This window comes from Xiphophorus couchianus, chromosome 20 (genome assembly GCF_001444195.1).
Source record: "Xiphophorus couchianus chromosome 20, X_couchianus-1.0, whole genome shotgun sequence".
In the NCBI taxonomy this organism is placed as follows: domain Eukaryota; kingdom Metazoa; phylum Chordata; class Actinopteri; order Cyprinodontiformes; family Poeciliidae; genus Xiphophorus; species Xiphophorus couchianus.
In genome coordinates this window covers 20198920-20217575 of record NC_040247.1, presented here as the reverse complement: position 1 = coordinate 20217575, position 18656 = coordinate 20198920, and the positions used below count along the sequence as shown (strand labels likewise).

General features: G+C 41.5%; 1 protein-coding gene across 2 annotated transcripts in view; it reads left to right on the top strand.

Moving 5' to 3' along the window:
* The first annotated feature begins 1077 nt into the window (after positions 1-1077).
* rassf5 (Ras association domain family member 5) overlaps positions 1078-18656 on the top strand; it is a 34639-nt gene continuing 17060 nt past the window's right edge. The window contains exon 1 of one of the 2 annotated variants that reach the window (XM_028002499.1): positions 1078-2029. In XM_028002499.1, coding sequence (XP_027858300.1) covers positions 1234-2029 — 796 coding nt within the window. In that variant the 5' untranslated portion in view covers positions 1078-1233. Of the gene's footprint in view, positions 2030-9577; positions 10574-18656 lie in introns of those variants that run through there. The other variant, XM_028002500.1, reaches the window with a different exon arrangement.

Genomic DNA, 18656 nt, shown 5'->3' with positions numbered 1-18656 from the left:
ACATTTTCTAACTCTAGTGGAAAATGTCTCTAGTGGGGTCGGGAGGTGCTGGTGTCTATCTCCAGCTAACCTTCTGAGCGAGAGGCGAGGTCACCCTGGACAGGTCGCCAGTCTGTCGCATAAAGATTCATTGGTGTAGTTTTTTTTCTTTCATTGAGTTTGTGGACATTAAAAGCACAGCTTGCTGTAAACTTTCAATTTAAATTGCAGTCATAAAACTCAGAAGAATGCAGAATTTGACAGGAATAACCCTGAAACCATTAACATTTAATAATCTGTTTGGATTCCATCTGATTTTTTTCCATACACACGATATGAACCACTCCTGAATCTATAAAGCACTATATTCTGCTTGTACCATGTATTTTGTGTTTTTCCAGTATAGTTTTTCATTCTGAGTTCATTCTGCTTCCTTAACTGAGCATATTATTACATCCTTTGACCATGATGACCTTTTTTTGTCTTGCTTCTTCCCTCTGATGTTACGTTGGGCCTGGTCTGATTGGGTTTTCTGGCAGGACTGGGCTCATAATTTGGGTTTGATCATTTATGGCGGCAGCATCTGAACCAAGTTGACTCAGCCAGTTTGGCTGAAAAAGATTGCTGAAGATTTTATATGTATGAAACCTGACCATTATGTATATTATACATTTTTATTTGTTGTTGTGCATGTGAACCATGAGCCTTGCGAATAAATCAATCATATACATATATACACTAAGATTTTTAATAATTAAAAATCTGACCAATCCTCTCTTGTTTTAGGTGAGTTAGAATTACGCAAACTATTTCTGGCTCCTAATTTCTTCGGACATTTTTAGACATTATTTGTAGCTTTCCTCTAAAGTTTAAAATGATAAAGTGTTAACTCGGGGAGGACAACTTCTACTTTCAGTATTAGGAAGTAATTCAGTATTTCTGCTTGTTTTGTCTGGGGGTTAAAAGAGGCAAAAGCACAAACCAAATGGTCTAGTAGAGTTGATTTCTCTGAAAGTTTCCTGCTCTCTAGTGAAAACCTCAGCGTGAACCTGTGAGCGAGAGCGCGCTCCCGTCGCTCCGAAGTGGGGCGCGCTCCCGGCATTTAATGCTCCTGATCCCCCGCGTCACTACAACAGATTTGTCACTGGCGGGAGCTGAGTTTACATTCAGCGCACGGACTGAAAACACTTTGCTGCCAAGTACCTACACACTCCCAGCAGCCAAACACACAATCATTACGGGGAGCGCGGCGTAATGGCGTCCGTGAGCGTGGTGGGGCAGCAGCCCGGTCCACACAGACTGGACTCGGAACCGCCGATCCTGCTCTTCAAACTGTCCGGCACCAAGACGAAAATCACGCTGCCGAGGAGGTCGTCCTGGGAGAAGATGATGCTCGCCAGGAGTGGTGCGGAGAGCGGCTCGGACGCTGCTGAAGAGGAGTTGCGAACTCATCCTTTACGGAGTCCAGGACCAGCTGGAGGGATGATGCCCGCCGGAGGATGCGGTGCCTCAGCCGGCCTCCAAGCGCCACGTAGCCCCACGCAGGATGGAGAGGTGGGCAGCTGCGGCAGCGTTGCCCGAGGGATGGCCGGGCACATCACCAATGGCTACATGAGGTGTGACCCAAACCAAAACACGAGTTGTCGCAGGGGGGGATCGCTGAAGGAGCCTGGAGTCTGCGCCATGCCAAGCGGTACGACTAACAGACCGAGAAGAGCACACCGGCACCGGGACGCGTCGGACGGGAGACGGGGCTCCCGGAATGGAGACGGTCACAGCGGACAACAGAGCAATTCCTCCGCGGTCTCGCCGCCCGGAGAGCGCCGCGGGCTGCCGCTGGAGCGGCTCACTCAGGGCAAGACTGGGGTGGTGAAGCTGGCCCGCACCGAGCCTCACCGCAGGGAGGCCTGGTCCATCTTCCCCCGAGAGATGGACCCCCGAGTGAGGGCAGAGAGAGGTGAAGGACACCGGTTCGAGACCAAGCCAGTGAAGCAGGACTGGTGTGACGCCTGCAGCAGACAGATCACAGCGCAGGGACTCAAGTGTCAAAGTAAGTGAAGCCGTTTATAATGACTGAAGACTATTTTAGTTACACGTGGTTCCTAAATATGCATTTCATGCATTGTGTGTTGATATTGAAAACAAAAAAGTTCTATCTGGTTCAGTATAGGATTGTATGAGTGAAGGGCATCCAGGGCAAGATGACAGACTGATTTCTACCGATGTTTGGCGACAGAGGCGGTCCAGATTCGCGTGGAATTAGATTTAAGTTCAATGCTGATTCACATTCACAATCTTAATTATTAAACATATAACAGCACACAGTTGTGTCTTGCTCGTGTCACAACTTATTCTTATTATTCTGCCGTTATTGTCTACAAAATATGTCTTTGATAGAGCACAAGTGACTTCCAGGAAATTTGCCATTTGAACTTTGCACAGCTCTGATGGTTGAGAAAAGATTGGAATGCGTGACAATTTATGCTTGAAGCTTGCTCAATAAAAGTTAAGAACATTTGAGAAATGTTGCTTATATACATGACTAAACTTGGCCACGTTTTGGCCATAATGTCTTGTTCCCATCTATTTTAATGTGCTATTTTCAATGTCTTTATGTTTATATTCTCATTCAGACCTTGTGATTTCATTTATTTAAATCCTACATTAAGGATTTATGATTTAAGGAGGAATTATATAGACATATACTGTAAGTATACGTATAATCTCGTCCAAGCCTAACAACAAATTTAAAGCTCTGATTTCAGCAGTCAAAGCACTTTTTGGGGGCCCCATCTGGGCTGGGGTAGGAGGAGATTCACTGAGTTGCAGCTTAGGTTTTGTGCCTTGGGTCGACTGCTTATACTCAAAAAATGGAGCATGTCGATAAGTGTATTTTGTATGGATATATCCAATATTACTCCTCAGACTGAACCAGAATCCTTCTGCGTAAATCCCTTTATCTTGTCCAGTCAGCTTTGCCTCCCAGTGTTTCCACTCTCACCAGAAAGAAACTGGAGGACAGAGACTGGAATTCATGTTGCAACAACAAAATGCTGCAAAGCGGACGTTTTCTGCAGCTTTGGTTAGCTGCAAGAAAACATCGGGCCTAATGATATGTTGGGGTTTAGTTTTCTGACTGTAATGGACAATCTGAAAGGTGATAGCATTTTTAAAAATAAAAATCACCTTTCATTTTATTTGGATTCCTATTTTCTGAAACAAAGTAACCATTTTTAAGAAATGAATTGAAATGCCAGGAAACCCCCCATCTGATAAATTAACACACATTGATTGTCATTTAAAAACCCACTCATAAAGGGGGAAACCCTGACTTATTTGACTTGTTTTGTAGAAAGTCAGGTCACCGCTTAATCTCTGTGTGGGACAAAGAAAGGTTTAGCCAGGCTAATTTGACCTGGTCATGACTTTACATGTTTACAGGCAAACAAAACACAGCGGCCGCTGTTTTGCCGCAAACACTTAACATAACACCAGCAACCTTTGTGAGCTTCACACCACCCATGTACTGTATATGTGAATGTCTGTGTGTAAATGTGTGGTTGCTGAGCAAGCATTGTGTCAGCAACTATCTGTGACAGGGAGGCTGCGTCTGCAGAGCAGCGTGGGATAAACCAAACGGTGGACTGATTGAAAATGATGAAAGAAGGGAGTGGAGAAGGGAACAGATAATGAATCAGTGGGAAAAAAAAGGAGAAGTTAGATTCTCTGAAAAAGTGTTGCTAACGTGATGGGAATGGAGAGAGACAAAGGATCTGCGAGAGGAGAGACTTAACGTGGATGCGGGATGGAAGAAAAGAGCATGAGTTGGTCCAGCACTGCGGAGCTGTCTGATTTAGTGTGCTATCAGCAGGAGCTCACTGGAGCAAAAGCAGAGATTACTGGAGCATTTACCACACAGAGGGAGACACGGACGGACACACAGTTTCTAAGAACTTCTTTCTTTGTGGATCAAAGAAGTTACAAATCCTTGTAGCAGTATTCACATTTTCTCTTGTTGAAACCGCAAGCTAGAGTGAATTTTATTGGCTGTTTATGACACAGACACTCTGTTTCAATGCACCTGAGTCAAATCATGAGGCGATTTGCAGGACTCTGGATAATTTGACTGGATACTGAGGGGGTAAAAAGTCTGGTTGTGTGTAATTTACTCTCCATAAAAAATACATCTGTCTTGTGAAGTCCTCAGATCTTTGACAGAGACCAGTGTAGGTCTGGACATTGTTAGAAAATGTTGTGTTGGCGATAATATTGATAAGTATTATGATGACACTGTTAGTTGCCAGATACTCCCATTTTCTCCATTCCTCTCTGTCTCATCTGTGGTTGCATCACTCTGTGACGTTTAGCATTTTTGGCTGTGTCATTAGCGTCTAGTGTGGGCATTACTCAGCTCTATTCACTTGGCTAAATATTGAATTAGGATGTAAAATGCAAGTTAATAACTCCTGGAATACAGTAGCCAACAATTACTGCGCTCCAATCAATAATTTGCTATGTGAATATTGCACATACTGATACAGTGATGGTGAAATATTTGTGATATTTTGTGCTGGCATAGACCATTAGGTAACAAGCAGCATTATAAAGACCAATGAACACAGCAGACAGGTCATTGATGGTGCGCTGTAGAGATGTTTACAGCTGGATTAGAGCATAAAACAATATCCCAAGGTCTCAACTTCTAAAAAACAGTGAGTTACTAGTCGTTCACTCAACAAATCTGGGCTTTATGACAGAGTAGCTGGAAGGCAGTGAATTGTTCAAAGTATATTGTTGGGATCTGACACAACATGAAAAAACCTTCACGGGGGATGAAAGCTTGTGGAAGGCACAGCAGCCGTGCTTTGTTGCCAGCTGCCAATGAACCTCTGCTTGCTTCTCTGTGATGCTATCAGAGGTGAGAATTCTGCAGAGTCCTGAGGGCAACAGTACAAAGTCGGTCCTTTCGGGGTACGCTCAGAAAAGAAAAGCAAACAAATGTGTCAAAATAGCAGCAGCACACATGGACATATAATTGCCTTTCCTCTACTCCCATCAAATAACAGGGGACGAGAGACGGAGATTTGTAGCCATAAAAATTATTCTGCGTCTTTGTTTTGGTTGCTTTGCTCCGTCGGCACTTCTCGGATTTATCGCCCTCCTTCAGTTTGCTGCAGCCTACTTGCAGATGAAGCCTATAGAAGCTGGTCCCACTGGGACTCCTGTGGCCTTGCCCTCCAGAGGAATCTGTCAGTCTAACGTCTTCGCCCAGCCTTGTCGTCTGACTCCACTGCCGCCTTTCATCTTTGTGGGTTTAGCTTTTTTAGTTTTTATTTTCATTCCTCATTTTGACAGTTAGATGAGAGTGTCACGGGTGATATAGCGTTCCCACTTCAAAAACACAAGACAGGCAGTGAACAAAAAATGTGTTTTTATTTGACTGTAACTGGGCAGAAAATGAAGCATAGCTCACTCAACCCAATAGGTTTAGCGGCCATAATCTGTTGATGAGTCAATAGGCAGGCAGACTTATGCTGAAGAGAAGCTTTTCAACTCTATAAACTGAACAGAACATGAGCAAACTCACAGACCCCAGTCATCAGTCATTGTTTTTTGTGCATTGTTTTGTCTTGCAACAATGCAAGAAAAAATTTTCCACTCAAAGCAATAAGCTATTTCTCTTGGTTTTTAAGCACAGTGGACTCCTGCAGAAATAATCCACCTACTCCCAGAAACTTAAGCTGAAACATTTCGGCACAGTGCTAGTTAACACATTATTGGCTGGAGTTTGCTAAGCAGCCAATCCAGGAGGGTCATTCATTTTTCTTGGTGCTGGTTGGCTGTGTCTCCCAAGAGCGGAAATAATTAAGGGTGTTGATATTAGCTTTTGTGTAGCACTGAGACGGTTTCCACTGTGCATATTAATGGATATTAATTTATATTTGGCATCCGAAGTATCAAAATAGGCAGTTATATGTCTTTACAGAAGGTCTTTATGTACTGGTGCATTTTAGCTATTTGCACACAGTTGTGACGTCTGCCTTTGTGAACATTGGGAGTCCATTATATTCTGATGATTTGTAGTCATAAAAATACTAAAATTTGATATAGAGTTGTATTTAATTGTATATAATTTTTTTGAAAATTGTTCATTACACCCCAGTTTCATCAGTTGTGTTTTTCATCTCCATTTGGGCCACATTTTGGACTCTTGTGAAATATCAGCTGTTGCCTTGCAGCAAGAAAGTCCTTGGTTTGAATCTTGAGCAGAAACTTTTATGCATGGAGTTTACAGGTGGTCCTAGTCCAAGCATGGGTTCTCTCCAGATATTCCAGCTTCCACCCACTGCCACTGAAATACATTTACATGCTACATTTATGTAGACACTTAGTTGGTGTTTTTTTTAAATGCATTAAAAATCTAATGTTTAATGGTTTGCACACAGTACATACAACATAAAACATGTAAAATTCATTAATATAAAAACTCTTTATCTGGGTAATTTCATTTAAGATGTCATATTAAATGTCATCTTAAATTTCATTTAACATTATAAGTGTGTTTCCTTGATTTAATTTGTTGATTCTTGTCATCTCGGGGACTTAAGTGGGAATGGTCTGGGAATGGCAGCCACTATAATCCCAGCTCTGAATGTCTCATGTCTAGGATTAAATCCCAGGAATAGAGTCGTTGGGATTACAGTCAGATGTCAGATTAATATGTGATTTAATGTTTTCAGGCTCTCATACTGTTGTAGATCCAGAGCTTTGACTCCTGGTTTTGGTGGTCTCCTTTGTTCGGTCTCATGCTTCTACACAGCTACATTTTAAGCAGTAGCTATTTGAAACCCGTTGGTTAACAACAGGGTTTAGCACCCAAGCGGAAGACATGTAATGATCAGTTATGTCTTAAAACATGCATTAAGAGTTTGTTCGTGGATAATTAAGCATGATTATATATATTTTTCACTAATGTCAGATGGACAATAACCATATTTAACAACATTCCAGACCGCAAAAGTATTTCAAGTGCTTTTCCATCATGGTCACACAGTCTGTGCCTAAAAGAGTTCTTTCTGAACCATTTCATATTTTTTCAGCTGAAAACAGCAGACAGCAAACTTTGTAAGCAATGACCAAAATTATTTCAGTTCACCGTTTAAAATCTGCGGCACCAAAACAAATTGAAGCCTCATATTTTTATTAATATTTCCATCCATCCATCCATCCATTTTCTGTTCACCCTTGTCCCTAATGGGGTCGGGAGGGTTGCTGGTGCCCATCTCCAGCTACGTTCCGGGCGAGAGGCGGGGTACACCCTGGACAGGTCGCCAGTCTGTCGCAGTATTAATATTTCCATTATTAATAAAAAAATATCCCACATAGACTTTTGTTAATATGAAGATGTTGATACCTAATGTTTTTTTGTAAGGAAAATTGTATGTTTAGTGTCTTTCAATTAGGATTTTAGTGGAATCACTTCACAACCAACTTAGCCGTATTACAGTTCCAGCTACTAAAACCTGTGCGGTTTGCTCTTTTTTTTGCACATTGACCCGGCTAACAATTAGAAAAACTAAATAAGATTGTATTTTTGGGCATCACATGAAAACTCATATTGGTTTTGCATAGTATTGAGTTTAACAGTTAGTTTTGATGCAGACAAATTGGATTTTAAGTTAAATATTCGAGTATGTTCCATTTACCTCACAAGTTGGAACTGAGATCTTGGAATACCGTCACTCCCAGTTTAGCCATTTTCCCTTGCAAATTGAAAAGCCAGTGGAGTTTTGTATTTATTGTTCACAGTGCAAATAGACAATATGTTACAGCATCTATCAATACCTATTATACATGATCTGAGACATGTTGGAATTTGAAATCATGAAATCTCAAACAACACTCTAAATTTAACATCACCGCATAGGAAGCTCACACACTGCTGCAGATCATTCATGGTTCTCTGCCTCTTGTATACTTTCCAGATATCTCTTCAGGGAGTTTTCAGTGTGATTTACACAGAGTGGGTCTTGAATCAAGAACCTGCTCGACCGTTTCACTCTCAGAAAACCCCACTCGAAGGGAAATATGGGTGGAGGGGAGGTGTTAAAATGGCACGTAACCCTCACGTCTAGAGAAACTGGAACACAACACACATTTCAGCCTAAACTTTCCTTCAGAGCTAATATGTCTGTCAAAATCGGCTACATGATTATTCTACTGTGTTTTACGTTTGCATTTATGGTACCTTTACAGTATTCTAGTGCAAAATAAATTATTGCAAAGTGGATGGAAAATGAAAGAAAAATCTGAAAACAAGTAATGTGCATTGATATTCAACCATCTTTTCCTTATATGCATAAATAAAACCTAGTACAGCAAATTGCCTTCAGATATCAGTCAATTATTGTATATATTAGTGTGTAGTTTCATCTCAGTATAAATCCAGCTGTTCTGTGAAGGCCTGAGCGAGCCAACAGCATCATGAAGAGGAAGGAACACAGCAGACAGGTCAGGGAAGGGAGTTGTGGACAAGTTTCAAGCACCTTTACATTATAAAATTGTATATCACTCTTTAGGCATCTCGCAGAAATCTGTTCAATTATTTGAAAATGAAAAGATCACGGCACATCTCAAAGCCTGCTGAGAGATGGCTCTCCACCTAAACCTACAGACCTGGCAAGAGGAGCAAAAAATTGCAGATGCATCCTAGAGGCGAATGGTAAATCTGGAGGAGCTGCAGAGATCCTGTTGACCGGACAACTCATGGAGTTCACAAATCTCTTTCTTTATGAGACAGAGGCTAGAAGAAAGCCAGTGCCAGGAGAAGCCGTGTTTACAGATCGTCACAAGCCGCTTTGAAACATGATGGTGGCAGCCGCATGCTGTGGGGATGTTTCTCCTAGTAGTGGCTGGAAACATGGTCTTTTAGTAGAACCATGACCCTACACATACAGTCAGAGCTGCATAATGATGTTTTGAAATGGCCTAGTAAAAAAACCTAGATCTAAATCCAATTGCAAATCTGTGGAACGTCTTGAAAATAGCTGTTCAAAGATGGTCTGCATCCAGTCTGACTGACCATTTTGCAAAGAACAGGCTAACACTTCAGTCTCTAGACGAGCAAAGCTGGTAAAGACTTCTATAAAGGATTGAAAGAAAAAATATTTTTCTTTCCAATTCAATATTAGTCACTCCTTTGTGTATAAGTTCAAGGGGTTAGGACATTTTCTTGAGATCTAAACCATAAGGAAAGCTGCATCTCCAGTGCCGTCTGTATTAAAAAACAGTGGTGACTTTCAATGAAGTTTATTTTTAGGATGCCCTTGGCTGGATACTGTTCGGAGGACTGCAGACCTGTCTTACACCAGAGATAGCACATAAAAAGAATGCATTTCCTCCAGCAGGTACAAAGAATTGGACAGCTGCTCCATTGGCGCAAAAACCCACTTCTGACGACCTTGCTTGTGATTATGTAATAATAACCGTGAGTCAAAGCGGTGAGCACATCGTCCTGTTTCTTCTGTTTCAGAAGTAGGACAGGAGAATAACTCCATGTGGCTCTTCTTCTTTCCTCTTCACAGAGCATATTAATAACCGACGGACCGCACGTCATCTCAACCCACACGATGCGTTCGCTTTGCACAGACGAGATATTCCACTGTTGTGGTGCGAAAGAGACTGGCTGACTCACTTCCCCTGAGTGAGGAGACTGAAAAGAGGGATAAGAGACGAGACAGTATCAGTGATCGCCTCTCTGGAGTCAGAGGAATGGCTGCTGAATAAAAATCGATCACTGACGAAGAGGAAGATGTTTTTGTTGTTGGGAAAAAAAGAGGAGAGAAAGTAGCAGAGGAGCTTCGAGAGGAGTGTTTGGGGGTGTCTGTCTCTTTAAGCTGGCTGGTTGATACTGCAGAGTGTGTGGGTGCTGCAGTAGACACAGAGAGAGGATGAGGGAGCAGTGGCAACAGTAGGACGAGAGAGGAATAAGCCCTCCGGCACAGATTCAGGTCTCAAGTCTCCACGCTCAGGTGTGAGGTGCACTGTTCAAGAGGTGGGAGCATAGGGGACTCTGTGTGGAGAACAGGTGGAGGGGTGGCAGAGCGTGTGGAGAGGGGGCTGTTTATTCGGAGCGTGGCACCGGTGGCAGAGTGGCTCCGCTGGGATGGCAGAGGGGGGCAGCTGGTGGGCTGGCGCTGGGGCAGTCCACAAAGGGACAGGGTCAGCCGGCGACAGGACAGGCGATCCAGCGACGGCTACGCACACCGGACGGTGCCCACCGGATGGTGTCAACATGCTCCATCCATGGCACAGATAGCACCTCTCCGCTCAGGGCAGGAGGAGGGAAAACGGGAGGTTGGGGAAGGGCTGGGGCGAGTCGAACCAGTGGGGAGGACGTTTCTGGGCCAGGTGTCCTTGTGTTTGGAGGAAGTCAAGGGGGATTCAGAAGTGGATGCCGGTAGCGCGTGCTTCGGTCATGTGTCACGGCGGCTGGGCCGGCTGCTGAAGAGGCTGCCCAAGTCTCGCTCCTGGAGCGACGGCTTGAGGATCCTGCGAAGATCATCGTCTAATGGATCCTTGCTTACCAACTCAGGTACGACAACGGCAAATAAAAATCTCCTCACGTTTGTCATGAAGTGAACGGGAATCTGTACTGTGAGGGAAGAGAAAAAGTTGATGAGTAGACAAGTTGAGCTGCGCTGGCCTCAGAGGCCGGCTGTAGGCCAAAATATTTCTGTTTTGTGTCGACCGTTCTGTCCACTATTGAACAGCCATGCCTCGAAACACCGTGTTAGCCTTTGTCTCTAAAACACTATTGACTGATCCATTCCTGTTGCTTTTTGTGTAAGAGAAGATGGTATCTACTCACCACATTCCAGAATCTAATAGATATATAATTGGATCAATAAATATTCACTTATTTAAGAAGTCTGGTAAAATTAGAAATAACTGTTAATTAAATACAATTATGAATAGTTAAGAAATATTTTTTTGTAAATAAATGTAAAAATTCATATTATACTATTTTTAAACTATTATGTGTTCATACTTATATATTTTATAATTATTTCAGTGTTAGCATCATCATGCGGGGTTAAATTGCAGGAAACCATTTCATGACCCATTTTATGTTTATTTAATATGAAAGGATTTTTTTTTTTACATTTCTCATATTTAATTATTTAAAAAAAATTGACCAATTTAGTTATTAATTGTAGTACTTTTCAAGTTTATTGAAGTTATCACATAAAAGATAATTCATTTCAATGTGACAGATTTGGCCTTCCATACTTTTCACCCATCATCAGGGTCCAGCACGCACACTGGTTGGAAACAACCAAGTGAAAAAGGTCAGCTGGCAGCTGCAGTTGCTTTTGCACCTCCAGAAAGTCGCCATCTCACTCAGACGGATCCAAAACACACTTTCAGTTTGAGCCTCTAAAATCCCCCCTAAGTGAATTATGATATTGACTTTGTTCTGTGTGGCAGAAATTTGAGAAAAGAAGGAGCCCACCATAAGCTGCGCAGCATCGATTTTTCCCCATGTTTTACCCAAATAAAGGACTGAGCTAATGTGGTTTTTTTTGTGTTGCTTTTTTTTTAGAGGGCAATGAATACATGCTGTAACATTAGCCTGAAGTGCGACCGGGGTGAAAAGAGGCAGGGAGCGAATAATGGCTGGATGCTGCAGATTCATTGATTCACCCACAGACAGAATGACACAAATCTTTAAAGCAAAAGATTTAACACACACACTTTGGTGTGTGTGTGTGACCTTCTGTGTGAGTGCGATAAGACCCTGACCAAACATGACTCAGGGAGCACTTCTTCACCAACACTCAACCTGAGTGACGTCATGCTGCAGCCTTCAAAGCCTAAGAAGCAGCTTCAGCAGCGCAGGCTCACTGCAGACTGATAAGGGCTATTTATAGATGGCGTTCCCTGGAAGGAAACCCAGTTAATCCCTTTAAAGAATAAAAACTGGAACAAACTGGACACTTCACTTCTTGAATAGTTTATTCTATTAGGATTTCAGCATATTTAAGTGTTTTCAAACATTTATAAAAGATGTGGCTCAGAAAGTTTAACATCAAGGGGCTGCATGTGGAGAAATTCAAAGGTTACTTTGAGTGAGAAAGTAATCCCTTTGATCTCATAAAGTGCTAACAATCAGAAGCCCACTGACACACACAGTGGTTTTTTAAATGCAAGCAGAGACATTTCTGCTGCAAACTAAGTTGTGCTTTCCCAGGAAACACAGTAGTTTAGAGGTTTTTTTGGGGTTCTCTAGAGTTTCTTCTGTATGAGTATGCGCAGGCTTCAAGGCTAACTTTAATCGTCTTTATAATATCCTTTCACTTCCAAGCGTAAACAGTGAGTTCAAAAGGGATTTCAAGTAAAGGTATCTCATCCCTTAAGCCTAATTCCAAAGCAGTTCAGCCTCAGGTTGGGTGGCTGAAGCTTAATGGCGACCAAGTACTTTAAGAGTGAAGGTCGGGGCGTGCCGTGGTGGCGTAGGGGATAGCGCGACCCATGTTTGGAGGCCTTGAGTCCTCGACGTGGCCATCGCGGGTTTGACTGCTGGACCCGGCAACATTTGCCGCATGTCTTCCCCGCTCTCCTTCCCCTTTTCCTGTCAGCCTACTTTAAAAAAATAAGTGACACTAGAGGCCACAAAAAGACCCCCTGGCGGGGTACTAAAAATATATAAAAATTATATAAAAAATAAATAAAAAAGAGTGAAGCTCACTGCTTTTACAGTATAAGGTGAGCACTGTGTTTATTGGCACTGAATATGCATAGAGAAATTGCCTGTCGGGCATCCTTGTTTTTGGCTTGGTCACTCCTGAACACACATCCTGCCCCTGACCTGTTGACAACACTCATCGGTGTGGATGGAGTTACTGTGTGAAGAAACCTCAAAGTTTAAGTTAGAGGAAACACAAAGATAGGAAAGAAATTTAAAAGTACTCATGGTACTGCAATGCAGGATTCATTTATTTCATATATCTTTAACAGTCATACCAATGAATGTAAAATCTACCAGATCTATCTGGGTGACCTTAACAGTGCATGTTGTAAAAGACCCAAGAGTGGCCAGCCAGAAGGTTAATGTGGGAATACCTTGAAATGAAACTGAAAACATACAAAAGGAGAGTCAAGCCTGTGATGAAATCCAACTATGGGCAGGTTAGAGTGTGATACAAAGCACAGGCCTCAACAGGAGACTGCTTGTATGGCCTGGGAAAAACTAAGCAACACAGGAATGACTCAGAATGTAAATACCAAAAACTCCAGAATGAAAAACTACAAAGAACTGACTGAAATAGAAACCACAACATAAGACAGCCAAAGTAAACCAAAGTTCTTTCATCGTAAAAGGCCAAATCGTCCCTGACTTGACTATTTTCAGCTTTTGTTCTCTGTTGGTTAATCTGTCCCAAGCTGAAAACAGGAAAAGTAGAAGGAAAATTGGTGTACATGACTATCTGTGTGCCCTATGATAGACCAGCAGTTTTCCTAAGGCGGACCCTTCCTTACAGCTCATGTCATCTGGACAGGGCAGTCTTTGCTGACTCTAATGTCGATAAGGTCCTGTTTATGGGGCTCAGTCATTTTCAGCACAAAGTCACACATATACTGTAACTACATATGAATGGTTACAGTTTTCAGTATGCTTGTGTACACATTTGTGAATTTGGATGGTTTAGTAGGAATGTATCTAATTGAGTTATAAATGTTTGAATATCTCTCTTCAGCAAAAGCTTGATTTTGTGCGTATCATGCCCGTATTTCAATGGGGAGCTTTCGCATAAATTTATAGGTAGGTAGCATAATTTTTGTTTTGGCATTTGAAACAACACAATTTACGTTTTAGTCCAACTCATTGATTATTTTTAGTTTATAAGCTGCTAACAGACAACCAACATTTTTATGAACACAGTTCACTACTTTTGGGGCTTCCAGACCTTCTTAGATTGGGTTTCCAAGTTGGTTGTGGTTTAGATGCCAAACAAAGCAGTCCAATTTGTTACATTTTTAAGAAGGGTATCACAAACTGCGCTGTGGCAAACCTGTGTTTAGCATAGATTAACCCAGTCAAAATTTTGACATTTCATATTTGAAATAAGAGCTGATCTAAATTTGTCTGGATGGCAAAAGAGGAAGTGAAATAGTTCTTTACCACACTGCCAAAATCAGAAGTAAACTTCACCATTATGTTGGATCACGAGCTGTTGAAAAGATAGTAGAACTCAAGTAGGTAAAATTTTGTACTTAAATATCCAATGTTACGAAAACTATATCTATCATGAGATAGAAAATGCATTGTACAGATATATTTCTGAATCTCAATGATGCCAACATTCCTTGTGCATCGTGGGAGCATCTGTATCCACACAGATCAATATTTAAAGAATGAGGAAGAAGATAGACTCTTTGTTATCAAATATGAAGCTACAGTGCAGATAAACAAACACAGATGTCAGGAGGAAGGGAGTCAGATTTGATGAAGTCTGAGGATTACACTTGTGTGTTTATGTCTGGTGGGTCCTCACACAAAGGGATTTTTTCTGTGAAAATGTGTTTGCAAAAGGATCAGAGATGGATGTGATGCTGTATGTTTAAAAATGGAATCAAGTAATACCTTTAAATACTAATAGTAAGGAAAAAAGGAATGTGTGAAGCATGGTGTGTCTGTGCACAAAATTCACACATGGGAGAACATGAATAATAACTCCAAATCAGCTGTGATAGGATCAGACTAGTTAAACGTCCCCCCAAAGACCCTCTAAGCTGCTTTCAGGTCCTTCTTAGACCGCTTAGATTCATTAGCGTTGGTGTTAGTATCCCCTCCCCTTATGTTAAAGCTATCTAACCCCACAACATCTCCATCCTGAACCAGACTTGCAGTAAGTATAATAACCCCCCCTTTGTATCTGCAGCTATGCAGACATCCTCTTTAACCTGAGAGACACTGCTAATCTGTCCCTCACCCACTGTCTCACGGGAACAGAAAAACAACCACCCTCATCCCCGCATCTTGCAATTCCTGTCTCAGCCCATTTAGTGATTGCACATAGCGATGTTTCAAGTTACTTCAAATGAAGATGGATCTTTGTGCTTCATGGGAGACTGAAGAAAGAGAGATGCATTTAGGAATGCAGACAAGACATGCTGTGTCTTGTGCGAGGGAGACAAAGTCCCCCGTTTCCCATCTTCCAACTGATTATCGACCGCTGCTGCAGTTGAAGTTAACACAGCCTCCACAAATGGATCTTTACTAAGTGCAGGTCGGAGCTCCCTTCCTGTCCTCGCCTGCACTGATGCACATCCCTGAAAACGTGCCTTTTTCCTCGCCCTGCACTGTCGAGGCAGGGTCAGTCAGGAGGTAATATCCTATGTGGGGTTTTTTTTCTGCAAAGCAGAAACAAGCCAGACCGGTTCATCTGAGTGACTCACAACACCAGAGTCAGCAATCATGTTGGGACAACACACACGGCTCTTGGCATCAACACTGCATTGGAAGATTGGATGCTAATGATTGTTTATCAATCATTACAGCCTCTGTGTGACCTATCTTACTTCCCTCATCTATGGTCATTGCATATGCATCATGTTCAAATCAACATGGTGCTATGTTAAAACTCATGCATCAAGTCATTTAAAGTGGACAACAGGAAATTGGCCAAAAATCTCAAAAAGGAAGCAAGAAATTAATTTGAGAATAGACAAGAAACTAAGGGTGCATTCACACCAGTCCTGTTTAGTCCGCTTAAATTGATCTCTAGCTTGTTTACCCGGAAAGTTTGATTTGTTTGTAGAGTTGAGAATGCCCAATCGAACTCTAATGCGGACCAAAGAAGCAGTGAAATATGCTTGGACAACATAAATTTACAAATAAATGTGTATAGGTTGTCTTTAGATGAAGAAAATTGATGGAATAGTGAATTATTTGGACAATACGGATCTTGTGTTTCAAAATGGTTCTGGCACAGATCAGTTGTTGGCCACTATTGAATCAGTATGAACATTTTCTGGCTCCACCACTACAGGGACAGCTTGGGATCCACCAGAAATCATAGGAGTGTCGATGGAAACGGGAATGTCTGGGTGTACCTCCTGGACCTGTGACCCAACCTCTAATAAGCAGTAGACAATAGCTGGATTGGTTGATTTTCAAAGAGACTTTCTAATCCCATAGGTGACGTTTTTTCAGCGGAAGAGAGCAAACTACAAGGAAGCCAACTTCCCTGTTGAGGGGATTTTTTTTCTCCCAAAAAACAAAAGTAAAAATATGAAGTAAAATGTTGTTCTCCCGACCCCATTAGGGACAAGGGTGAACAGAAAATGGATGGATGGATGGATGGATGTTGTTCTTGGCCCAGTCTGTAAAACAAATAAAATAAATGTCAGTAGTTCCTGTAAGTGAGTCAGAAATTCCAACTTAACTTCTCTATCTGACAGGGGGGTTATGAAATTTCCACTGAAGTGACAAGGGAAAACCCTCCTCTTCTCCCTACAAACACCAACAAACTAACACACATCACTTAACAAGCTACACAAGAAGAACACCCTCATTCCTGACTCCGTCACCTACTTCTTCTATTTCACATTTTGTTCACTTTTATTTTGCACTTCGCCCACATGCATGTCGTCATACCGTGACCGACTGAATGCCTCCCGGATCACCTGCTGCGGTTTCTCCCGTTTATTCACTGCACTCTTTCTCTAGAGTACAACATAGAAAGTCTTCATACCTTCACGCCACTGCAAACAAGCAATGTGAAGACTCTCTGTTGAGTTGTGAAACTCACGTTTCAGGGTTGAACTGATAACAATGAAGGCAGAAAGAGTTAGATGAGTTATGGTCAGGTTGTTCCGTCAGCTGCCATAGAAGTACAAGAGTAAACGTTAGATGCGGAGGTGATGCCAGTGTAAATATGGATGAGGGAAAACCAAAGACAGGAAAAGGAGTCTCTCTTTTCCTTTCCCACCGCCAGCTTCCTTTCTTTCTGTCTCCCTGCACTGACCTTCAAATGTCATGAGCGGAGCATCCTCTTATCTGAACTCTTCCCTCTGGTCGACACATCCCCGCCTGTCAGCGAGGCAGTTTATCTGCCAATCCAGTCGCTGCCATTCACACATACTTATATCTGTCCTCCTGTTCCAGTGCAGGCACCTTCAGTTATCACTGTATTCCTTATAAGTATATTTTATGCCATATGTTGTCACATCTTCCTTCTTTGTTCTTCGCCAAAGCTAAATAGTTTAAAGAGTCGTCCTGTCTTTACAACTCTTTTGTATTTATCTGAAGTTTATATCTTGCAGAAAAAAAGTCATTTAAGTTGGATTTTAACCAAAGAGATCTTTGTTTTCAGTGCAAGTCACCAAGTCATGCTGCCATTATGTTCTTCCTAGTGGAAAAGGTCACTGATGTTGGCAGAGAAAGGGAAAATCTGGGCTTATCTTATTTTTTCAGGAATTTATTTGTTTTAATATCCGTCAGATGGCTGAAATATGATTTCTTTGTGATGTTCTATCCAGTCAACTAATTTGTTGGTACTTAACCGGCCAAAATGTACAATTCCTTAGTGCTGTTTTTTTCATATTTTAGATTTTTTTAGCTAAATATCTTATGCAAGGTTGTGAAAAAGTATTTTCCACCTTGCAGATTTCTTCCGTTTCTGTTTCTCTGTCCTGCTTCAGTGTTTCAGATCATCACAAACAAATGTTAACATCAAAGACAACTTAGATAAATACAAAGTAAAGTTTTTACTGAGGATTTCATTTGTTTAAGGAAAATTGATATCCAAACCAACATAGTATTGTAAAAAAAATAAAAACAATCCCTTCCCTCTTGTTAAATCATGAATTAGCTGTGATAAACCGTATTTATTTATTCACCATCCAGGCCTGGAATAACTCAATATGACTCGTTAGGAAACAAAAAAATGGCTAAATGATCTAAAAAAGCAACAAATCATCTGTCAGAATGAAGAGGGTAACAAGGCCATTTGGACCTGGACACATTGCTGTAGTGAAGCCATGCATTTTTCTATATCAGTTTACTGACCATTGGTTAAAAACATTAAGCTCAAAAACACAAATCTAAATAGCAGCACGTTTATCCCTTTAAATAGGCTGAAAAGCTTGAAGGGTTAAATATGAGTGTAATGCAAGGATTAATTTTTTAAAATCTATATCAAACCTGTTATGTTTTTGCATGACAATGAAAAAAAAACAGCATAACATAATTTACTTTTGCTATTTTATCTTTTTTTTTACTCTTTCACCTTCTGTTAGTTATTCATAGTTACTTGTTTTTGATTAAATTACATTTAAGAAGAAAAAGTCCATTTCAATAAATGACAAGAGGAAACGACAAAGTGTTTTTGAGGATTATTTGTCTCCCGTTTCCCCCTAGAGGAGAGCTGTTCTTGCCTGGGCAGTTTTATGGTCTTTTATTCTGCCGTTGAGGAGAAGTGAGAGATGAGGCTGGGAAAAACCTCTGACCACAAGAAAGTCTTGGAGGCATAAGCAGGCAGACTCACATATGTGGAGCTAACCTAAAAGCAGAGAACAAAAAACAACTATTTTCAGAGGTTTTTGAGGAAGTAGCTTGATCCGTGTTGTTTTTTTGTTTTTGTTTCTTTCTTTTTTTACCAGAAGCAGAT